Source organism: Galeopterus variegatus, unplaced genomic scaffold (assembly GCF_000696425.1).
Source record: "Galeopterus variegatus unplaced genomic scaffold, G_variegatus-3.0.2 Scaffold880, whole genome shotgun sequence".
In the NCBI taxonomy this organism is placed as follows: domain Eukaryota; kingdom Metazoa; phylum Chordata; class Mammalia; order Dermoptera; family Cynocephalidae; genus Galeopterus; species Galeopterus variegatus.
Window position 1 is genome coordinate 378,599 of NW_007726991.1, and position 11,506 is coordinate 390,104.

An 11,506-nucleotide genomic window follows, 5' to 3' on the forward strand; every position below is an offset into this window, starting at 1 on the left:
AAGAAAATAAAGTGTAAGTTTTTGTAAGAAAAAGGAAGGGAATTTATTTGTGAATATAGAAAACATTGCAAGAAAAAACTTTTCCATTGTGGAAAATTTAACAAAGGATTGAAGCCAATTTTTGGCCGGCTTCAGTAGTGAAATTTGAGCTGGAGGTTACATATTTTGTTTGTATGAATGTGAAAAATCAGATATAGTAGCTTAAACAAACACTCATAGCTCTCATTAGCAGAAAGTGTGCCTCACCTCTTGGTGATACAGAATGTTTTACACTGATTTCCCCAATATTAATTTCTTGTTGGAAGCAAGTTTCTTAGATAGGCCGTGTTCTGTTTCCCACTGTTCTCCAGATGCAGGATAGAGATTCGCCAGTTCTTAGAGGAATGTTATGCTGACATCATGCATATCTTTTATCTTTACAGAGAGGCCAATGAGAAGTGAACCCTGAGCGTAATTTGTGACAAGCAGGACTGATGTGCACACAGAAGGAATGAAGTATGGATGTGAAAGAACGTAGGCCTTATTGCTCCCTGACCAAGAGCAGACGAGAAAAAGAGCGGCGGTATACAAATTCCTCAGCTGAGAATGAGGAGTGTAGGGTGCCCACCCAGAAGTCCTACAGTTCCAGCGAAACCTTGAAAGCCTTTGATCATGACTCCTCACGGCTGCTTTATGGAAACCGAGTAAAGGACCTGGTTCACAGAGAGGCAGACGAGTACAATAGACAAGGTGGGTAATCGTTGTAGTAAAACAAGCCTTGCTCAGGTGTTGCTGACTTGTAAGTGTCATGTTTTTTCCCCAAAGGTAACATGGTTATTTCCTGATTTTGATGTCCTAGCCACTGATTCCGATTTTGACATACTACATGATCACACGCTATTCCAGATTAGAGGTAGAAAGCCACCTGTGGGCACATTGGCCCCCAGACGTAGGTATTATTACAGAATAATCCCAAAGCTCCACAGTTTATATGTGAGGGTTGTGATTCTGCACTTGGCCAAAGTGTTTGTGCATAAACACAAAACTCAAGTCTCCAGGGCTCCCTTTGAATTGAATGAAGGTTCTCACCAATATGTTTTTGTAGTTAGAACTGGTGTGAGGAGAACAGGAGCTGTTGTTGAGGAAATTCATCTTTTCCTCATAAGAAAGTAAGAATTATTAGCCTAGATCATCTCATGATCCATCTAACTCTGCTGCCCGCATCTTTCTGTTTTACACAGAAGCCTGCCACAGAGGGGTTCCATTTTCTTTTTCCCAGGGAACCTCGCACATTAAGGTTACACCTTAGAACTTCTCAGTTTTTCATAATATAATCCATATGGTTTGGCCATTTGCATAAGTCTGTGGGACATTTTACATTGTTTTCTGCCTGAATATTCTACCAGTGGAATAATGACTTCTGTAACTACCTCAATATCCTAAACCTCCTGATTTCCACACTTAAGACAGTAGGTTATTTTAAAATAGGCATATATAGTTATATTTTGTTTCTTCTAATACAATCTTGAGTTGTGGGCAAGACTACTACTAATAAAAATAAAATCCTCTTACATTTGTAATGTGCAATACAATTTACATAGGAATTAGCAATCCTTAGCTAATTTAATCAGGAAAAGTAAAATAAATTAAACTTCAGTAATAAAGAATATATTTATTCTTTTCCAGTCACCTTATAGACAGTGTGACTGACAGTTTGATATTGGGCAGGAACAAATTTAAGAAAAAGCAATAGCAATAAACGGTTCAAAAGTTTGAAAATTCTCCATGGTTCTTTTCTTCTCTTCATTGTGCAAAGAGCCATCTCAACCAGACTGAAATAGCAACCACTCACCCAGTCCAGTATATATCAAAGAAAACTTGTTTGCTTTGCTAAGGAGAGATTTTTTTCCCCTAAAAAATACCTTAATACTTACTGGTATCAAATTTCATGAAAAGGGACAAAATATTTATTTTATTTTTTGACTGTCTGGTATGGGGATCCAAACCCTTGACCCTTGGTGTTATCAGCACCATGTTCTATCCAAGTGAGCTAACCGGCCAGCCTAGCTTAACATTTTTAATCTATTTTTAAGGGGAACTATCGAGTACATATTTGAGACATACACTCTTGGTAAGTCAAAGGGCTTTAGTTCATTTTACAAAGTATTATAATTCTAAACTCAGTTTTTTTCATATTGTCTGCACAGCTGACATAGATTATCAGTGTACACTTCCCGCCAATTTAAAAAAAAAGTAGTTCGTGTAGAAATGCATGTGATCTGAACTCAGTATAAAATCATGCTTTTGGTTACAAAAATAACAGCTTAGTGTCCTGTGGGAAAAACAACCACCACCCTACATAGTGGAATAGGAGTAGAAGAAAAGCAGAACATGTGCATGATGATAGGAGTAGAAGAAGAAAAGCAGCCCATGTGCATGATGCGTTGAGGAGGCTCATCTCCACTCCAAGCAAGCAATTCGTTTTGGCAGAATGGAGGGTGGTTAATCAGGTTAAAAATAGTGCACTGAAATTTTCACCTCCTAGGCAGCTTTAATCCAGCACAGACTGTTATTGATGACATGGTGATACCATCTGTGGCAACTCTGGAACCGAAGTTCTTAGGGGACCAAATAGTGCTATTACTCAGCTCCCTTCAGGCCAGTGCCTGGAGAGTGAAGGGGACCTGGGAAAGAGAAAGTGAGCAAGGCAGCAGGTGGAGGCCTCTTGTCTGGAGCTCAGTGGAGACCTGAGCAGAGGTGAAAGAAAAAGCAAAAGTGCAGATGCTCATAAATGAGAATTTATTAAAAACATCCATGGAACGTCCTGCTAATTATAGCTAACATGTACTGATGGCTTACTGCATGCCAGTCAATGTGCTAAGCAGGTTGAGTGCAAAGTTGCCTGGTGAGGTGGGTCCCAGTAGCATCCTTCTTGTGCCAACTGAGACACTGAAGGCTTGGAAAGGCTGGAAATCCTGTGGCTCGTGAGAGCCAAGCTGGAGTTGAACCCAGGTCCGTCTGCCTCTAGCGCTCAGGCTTCTAATCACTGTGCAGCTGCTGAAGTGGAACACAGGCAATTCAGTGTAATGATTGCCCTTTGATTTACTAGAGTCAATTTGAGTCCATTTGGGGTTAAACTAGTGATGGTGTGCATAGTAAGAAGTGAGTAAACTCGAGACATATTTAGGAATAGAATTGAAACGATTTTGTACTTAGGTGGAGGAGAATGAAGGGGGGGGGGGGTTGCAAATCCTTTTTCTTTCCTGTGCTTTGGTATGTGCTTGTAGCAGGAGCGGTTGGTGTAGGAGAGAAATGAGTAAGGAAAGTCTGCTTTCAGACTTTATATCAGATTATGTTTTTCTTGAGCAAGCATAATGAAAAATCCTCCCAGGCTTTCATTTTCTTTGAACCTGACAAATGTCAATTTTTCCTCGTTGACTATTATGCTGTGGGATTAATTATTTAATTGACAAAATGTGCTTCCTGCCACAGCTCCTGACATCATACACATAATAAAAATGAAATATTAAAAATATTAATAATAGCCAAAGATCTTTGAAACAATTCCAAAGAATCATGCTAATTTAGCTTGCCTTTAGAGTTTTAAAACAGCTTGTCAGTCCTATATCCACTTGCTCCTTGAATGATGCAGGAAAATGGAGCTTGAGCAGGAGGAAGGGATAAGTAGAGACCCTGTTAATGCAATTATATCGAGAATTCAAATCTAGAAGTGTTTTTATTTTTATCGACCAGTTTTATGGCCTATTATCAAAGTTGATTTTAATCATTTTTTATGGCTTTACTGACTGGCAGGTGACCACTGTTAATTACATTTTATATTTAGACACTGTAAAGCTGGGGATGACTTTGTTTTCACAGTAGTGTGTAATTTGACTGAATCTCACATAGATCTCTCTCTCTCTCTTTTTCTCTCTTTTTAAATCTCTTCATGTGGTTTATTGGTAATGGAAATAGTTACTCTTTTAGCAGCTGTGAAGCTCTCCGTAGGTGTGATGGGGTTAGGGTAACAAAGGCTTGTTTTGCATTCTTGGATACTATTTTCTTTGATTTCTCTTTGAAGAGAATTTATCCCGTCAGGTCTGAGACACATTTCTTATGAAACAGCTGCATAAGATCATCCCACAGTTTTGGAGAAGTAATAAAAGAAAAGATCTTTTTTTTTCTCTGCTGCAGCTCTCTGTGCTGTGCACATTGCCTGCAGTATTCCTGACCAAACAAGAATGCTTATGAACTCCAACAAGGAATGTTGGCCGTGTGGGTGAATTTTGGAAAAAGGTGATGTCTGGAAATAAGAATACTTTTGTTGCACTGAACCACAAATCTAAAAAGAAGCACCTTTGAGACAGTATTTAATAGTAATTAGTGCTGGGGTTGTGAATTTCCAAATTTTGAAGTGAAAAGACTACTGTTTATTCTTTATTTATAGGATGGCAATGAGGAGGAAGGTTATCTGTTTTTCAATTTGAAAAAATAGCATTATACCTATGTTTATGCATAACTGAAATCAAAATAGAAAATGAACTGGCAAAGAAGGGAAGGAAGGAGGAAGGCAGATTGGCAAAGACAGGTCCTCACTGATGTCTAAGTGTGACTCACCTCTAGTCTTCCCTGACAACGTGGTTCCACTTCCAGAAACTCCCCTCTTTGGGACTTGCCTTCTCGTTATTCTTAGCATCATCAGTAGTGCTCAGCAGCCCCCAGCTCCCACTAACACGGCCTGTGCTTCTCACCTCATGGCATTGCTGGCCCAAGGCCAGTTTAATTGTAGCTCAGCTGGGAAGAGGGAAGAAAAAGAAGAGAGAACATAGATCCCACAAGACCTGATTCTCCACTGTTGCACCTCCCTAGTGGGCTGCTTGCTGAGCCCTGGTCCATTTTGTATGCAAATATTCCAGATGCTAGACCTGCCCCTTACTGAGGATAACACTCTTTTGTGAAGAAACAAAAGGACATTAAAGGAGCAGCCTGAGGTTTCCTGTAAATATGTACCCAGGATTCTGGCATAATGGTGGCTTAAACGATGCCTCATCTCCCCGTTGATTTCCTTACCTCCTCTGAGCTGAGCAGTGACCAGGTGTGCAAATGAGATCTGCAACTCCATTAGGATCCCCAAGGGTCAAGCTGATGCAGGTGTTTTTCCCTTTGGGCCAGGTGAGAGCTGGGAATGGGGTGAAGCCCTAGGGTGAAGGTCAGAAAGAATGCCATGGCTTCATGGTTCCAGAGGGAGGCTGGCCTGCCTCTCCCATGGACTTTACTTAGTGAATGTTGCCTTGCAGGAGCAGCTGGTGCCTTTCCTTGGCCTCTCAGGAAGCTGGAACCTAACCAGATGCCTCTCTGCACGCTGAAACTGTGAGGGTGCCTGCTAAGAAAACCAGAGGGTAGAAAGGCATGTGCCTAGAGTCTAACAGGACCTCCCACTGTTTCTTAAGACACCCCAGGAAAGCAACAACATGCTAATGACACCCAGCATGCAGGAAGTGGGACAGGATGCGAAACAAAGCAATTAGGAAGCTGTTTATGAAAATAAAAATGAAAACGAGCAATGGAGAGAAGTGAGGACAACTTGAACCAAAATAACCAAAATAAAATATTGTACCAAGAGCACTAACTGAAATCCAAGAACAGTAACAACAGAAAAAACAACAACAAAACCAACAGTGAATATTGTACCGAGAGCACTAACTGAAATCCAAGAACAGTAACAACAGAAAAAACAACAACAAAACCAACAGTGACAACCAAATGTTAGAGGGGAAAAAAGGCATAACTTACAAACTAAAAATGACAATAGATTAGTTGAAGAAGAGAAGTTAATGGTTTTGAAGTCCAAGTAGAAGAAATAAAACAGAAAACAAAATTCCAGGTAAAATTAAGAAGAGAACATCCATGCACACAAACTCATAAACCTGAGCATGTCGTAGGAAGCTTCTTTAACTTTGGGGATAAAGATATTTTACAAGATTCTAGAAAAATCAAGTTACTTTTCTTGTTACTAACAAAGGAGGAAAATAAGACTAGTGATGAATTTCTCATTTGCAACTAGAAGGCAGAGGAATAACACTTACTGAGAAAGAAAAACCATAACCCAGGGGTCCTATATGCAGAGAAGATATTGTAGGGGGGAAAAGATTTCTTTTCTCACCCATCGCTAGCTTCATCACTAAGCCCCTAATAACAAAAGGCAGATTAACAAGAGAAAAGCATACAAATTTATTTAATGTAACTTTTATGCGACACAGGAGCATTCATAAGGAAATGAAGACCCAAAGAAACAGGTAAACTTGTATATTTTTATGTTTAAGTTTGTTGAAGAGGTGGATAGTTGTGGAGAAATATTATTGGACAAAAGGGGGTGTGATCTAATGGTAATTAACTGAGGGGATCTTAGCAAGGCCTGTTTGTTCAGATTCTTCTCTATGTTCCTACCTCCTGGTACATGGAGGTACCTCTCGAATGAGGGGCTTATAACCTGCTTCAGGGGAGAAGGGGAAGAGGAAGGTGAGAGTGGCCTTCTTGCTGTTTCTCAAATGCCAAGGTGCCGTATTGTGGGGGTAGCATGTTCTGAACCCCATCGATATCATTTATCTCTCAGAGTAAATGAAAGAGATTTAAGGAATGCAAAGACTGAGAGACCACATGAACAACGTACACCACATAAGGAAGTACACGGGAAGGAATAGCAAGTGAATCAGAATCACGACCAATGAAGAGAGGAAACAGTGGTGAGAAATCAGCTTTGTGGTATATATAGTTAAATCTCAAATGATGATTGCAGAGCATCTGGAAATGTGTAAGAAATGCTGCAAGGGAAACCTTAACAAAGGGCTGGAACTACAAGCCGTAAAATCCAGTAGTTGGAGGCAAGTAGTAGAGAAAGTAAAAGTGTTTCAAAATCTCATCTCATATGAAAAGGGAATGAGGGAAAACAGTTATGAAATAAAGCTTTAGTGGAGGGAAATAATTGCCATCTTGCACTTATATAATAATGGAAAACATGTATTTGAATATGAATGTCAGGAAAAGGAAGGTAATCATTAGTAGAATGAAAAAAGCACAATAGACCTACCTAATTAGCAGGGGGGGAAAGGAATGAATAGCAGTCATACCAATTTAGCAGAAACAGCTCCAAGGAAAAAGAAGAAACAAGAAAAATCATGAATAGTAATAAAACAAGATGGAAGGAGTCAAATCTACTATAGTACATAGTATGTAAAATGTTAAATATACTGAATTTTGACATAGACTATTCAATTGGTTCATAGGCATTATTGGTATATATAATAAACACACTTAAAATGTTAAGAATATGACTGGGAATAAAGAGATGTCAGGTAAATACAAACAAGAAGAAACCAAGAGTAGCAGTATTAATATCAAGATAGGCAGAATTTATGGTTAAAAACTCTAAACAGGATAAAGAGGACCACCGAGTAAATGATAAAAGACACACTGTACAGAAGGGTGAATGCTCTTAAACTGTGTATGTCAAACAAGATAATTGCTAAATTTATAAAGCAAAAATTATTAGACAAAAAAGAAATGTTGCTAAAACACATTTATGGTAGTATATTTTGATTCACCTCTTTCAAAATCAGGCTGATCTAAAAGACAAAAAACATAAGACAGCAATGATATAATATCAATAAAACATTTTAGCTAAGAGAGAGATATATACATATAGAAATTTATAACTGTCAGATAGAAATGTTACAATATTTTATATTTCTGTGGAATAGTTGCAGAAACCTATTGTGAATTTGGCAACAAAAAGAAACTTCAACAAAAGCAAAACTAGACAAATGGGGTTACACATCAAACTATAAAACATCTGCACAGCAAAAGAGACAACAGAGCAAAGAGGCAACCACCAGAATGGATGAAAATATTTGCAAACTATTCATCCAACAGGGGATTGATATCTAGAATATACTAGAAATTTAAACAACTCGACAGTAAAAAAAAAAAAAGTAATAATCTGATTAAAAAATGGACAAATGACCTGAATAGCCATTTCTCAAAAGAAAACATACAAATGGCCAAAAGGTATATGAAAAAACACTCAACATCATTAATCATCAGGGAAATGCAAATCAAAATCATAATGGCAATGGATGTGGAGAATAGGGAACTTATAAACTTTTGATGGGAATGTAAATTAGTACAACCATTATGGAAAACAGTATGGAGATTCCTCAAAAAATTTAAAGTAGAACTACCACATGATCCAGCAATCACACTGCTGGATATTTATCCAAAAGGAATACCAAAGAGATAGATGCACCCAATGTTTATAGAAGCACTATTCACAATAGCCAAGCTGTGGAGTCAACCTAGGTGTCCATCAACAGATGACTGGATAAAGAAAATGTGGCATATATACACAATGGAATACTACTCAGCCATGAAAAATAATGAAATCCTTCATTTGCAGCAACATGGATAGGCCTGAAAGACATTATGTTAAGTGAAATAAGTCAAGCACAAAAAGATAAATACATGTTTTCACTTATATGTGGGAGCTAAAAAAAAAAAAATGTATGTATGTATGTATGTATGTATGTATGTATGTATGTATGTATGTATGTATGTATGTATGTATGTATGTATGTATGTATGTATGTATGTATGTATGTATGTATGTATGTATGTATGTATGTATGTATGTATGTATGTATGTATGTATGTATGTATGTATGTATGTATGTATGTATGTATGTATGTATGTATGTATGTATGTATGTATGTATGTATGTATGTATGTATGTATGTATGTATGTATGTATGTATGTATGTATGTATGTATGTATGTATGTATGTATGTATGTATGTATGTATGTATGTATGTATGTATGTATGTATGTATGTATGTATGTATGTATGTATGTATGTATGTATGTATGTATGTATGTATGTATGTATGTATGTATGTATGTATGTATGTATGTATGTATGTATGTATGTATGTATGTATGTATGTATGTATGTATGTATGTATGTATGTATGTATGTATGTATGTATGTATGTATGTATGTATGTATGTATGTATGTATGTATGTATGTATGTATGTATGTATGTGTATGTATGTATATATATATATGTATGTATGTATGTATGTATGTATGTATGTATGTATGTATGTATATATATGTGTATGTATGTATGTATGTATATATATGTGGAGGGCATTATATTATGAAATTAGCATAACCTTAATAACAAAACATGATTTAATTGGCAGGAGAAGCTATATAGACCAAAATTGCTTCTCAATATTTGTGTAAAAATTCTAAACAACAATTTGCATTTAAGAATCCAGCAATGTATACAAAGAAAAGTAGGCTAAACCATATTAATGACCAAGTGGTTACTAATCCTTGCTGATAATGCAAGGATTTTTCAATGTTAGGAAGTCTATTAACATAATTACATTAATAAATCAAAGTAGAAAAACATGATCATGTCAATAGTTGATTAGAAAGTTTGGGAAAAAACTTAGAAACCATTCTTTATTAAAATAAAACTCAGTAAGTAAAACACGAAAAAATCACTTAAATATGATAGTCATATTTAAGATGATCATTCAAAAAAATTAAACACCATTCTAAATGATGAAATCTTAGGACATTTAAATTAAAATTAGGAACTTAAGAAAGATTTTTACCTACTCTCACAATTACTATTCAAAATTGTTTTAGATGTTTTAGCAATTGCAATAAGAGAAGAAAATTAAACAATTGATATATATTTTAGAAAAAGTTAGAATTATCACTTTTGTTAAATATATGATTGAGTACATACAAAAGCCATGTGTCTCTAGAAATTAAAAAAAAAAGAATTTGAAACAAATTTGGTACTTGGAAGAATACAAGATAGGTATATAGACATCGTAAGTAGTGTTAGCATAATAGTTAAGTGTGTAGGTTCTGGATCCAGATGACCTGCATTTGAATCTCAGCTCTGCCATCATAAGCAGAGTGGCAGGTTACCTAATATTGGCCAAATAACTTGCTTGGACAAATCACTTAATTTCTCTGTGCTTCAGTTTTCTTATATGTAGATTGTGCTATAGTTTATTGAGAATAAAATGAGTAAATATGTGTTAATATAAGCTTAGGATAGTACCTAATGCATGTTATGCACTTTATTAAGCAATTATAGTTATTATAAAGCAATAGCTGACTAAATTTCAAAGTATGAAAAAATATCCTATTACAAAGGCAACAAGCACTATAAAATTCTTTGGAATAAATTTTACAAGCATGATATGAGACCTAATATGAAAAAATCTATAAAATATTATTGAAAGACATAAAACAAGATCTGAATGACTGGAAAGACAATGTTTTGGGATGGGAGTTCATATCATAGGGAATATCAGTTCTCCCAAAATGATTGCAGAGAGTTCAAGGCTATCAAATAAAATTTCAATGAATTAGGGTTCATTTTAAGTGTGAGCTTAAAATTCATGTGGGAGAAGAAATGTCTGAATACAGCCAAAAACATATTTAAAAGACAAATAGTGAGGACAAAATGGACTTAATATATATTTTCTAAAATACTGTGAAGCTGCTGTAATCACATTTATATGATATTGGCATAAATAAAGACAATTACATCAGTGGAATAAACTTAAATTTCAGAAATAGATCTTAGTATATAGGGAAATTTAACTTAAAACAAAAAATGGTTTTTCTATTCAGTGGGATTCGATAAATGGTGCTGGCACAACTGGTTATCCATCTGGAAGAATATGAAATTGGACTCATATCTCTCAGCATATTCAAAAATAAGTTAAGATGGATTACAGACAAATGTAAAAAATAAAGCAAAAAGAATTCTAGAAGTTAATTTGGGAGACTGAATAAGATAGGAATGACTTGAGCCGTGAGTAGCAGAATGCTTCAAAAACAGTGACAAACACTAAAGAGAATTATTTTCTTATAAAACAAGAAGTCCAGAGGTAGACCATCCAGGGCTGAAAGATACCATCAGGGACCCAGGTTCTTTCTATCTTTTTCTGCTCTCCATCCTCAGCATGTCTTTTGTCTCGTGGGTCTCCCTAGGAGGTTGCTGAGCTTTTGTATTCCTTTTGAAATAAGAATGAAGGCAAAGGCGAGAAGGCCTTCTCTGCATTGGACTATTTCATTTTTCTCTCCTGAGACTTTTTCTACATCTCCTTTTACAGAACTGTTATACATGGCCATACTTAGCTGCACGAGAAGAGGAAACATTTACTATTTTTGATTTCTGGTCCTTATAACAGAAGGTGGCAAGGAAAAAGTGGTTGTGAATCCACACAGCCTGTCCCAGGGACAATATGTACACTCCAAGAGCAGGAGAGACCGTTCTAATGGAAACAGAAAACCCAGAAGAAAAGATAAGCTTGAATGATTTTTTTTTTTTTTCTTTTTCGTGTCCGGCAACGGATCGCAACCCTCAGTGTCGCGCCCGTACCGGACCGGGACCGGCAACGGGATCGCAACCCTCGGTGTCGCACCCGCACC

At 36.4% G+C, this 11,506-nt stretch overlaps 1 protein-coding gene across 2 annotated transcripts in view; it reads left to right on the top strand.

Annotated features, from left to right (window-relative positions):
- The first annotated feature begins 497 nt into the window (after window positions 1–497).
- LOC103590809 (teneurin-3-like) overlaps window positions 498–11,506 on the top strand; it is a 104,802-nt gene continuing 93,793 nt past the window's right edge. For both annotated transcript variants that reach the window (XM_008573131.1, XM_008573132.1), the window contains exon 1: window positions 498–729. In XM_008573131.1, the coding sequence (XP_008571353.1) occupies window positions 498–729 (232 nt within the window). The remainder of the gene's footprint in view (window positions 730–11,506) is intronic.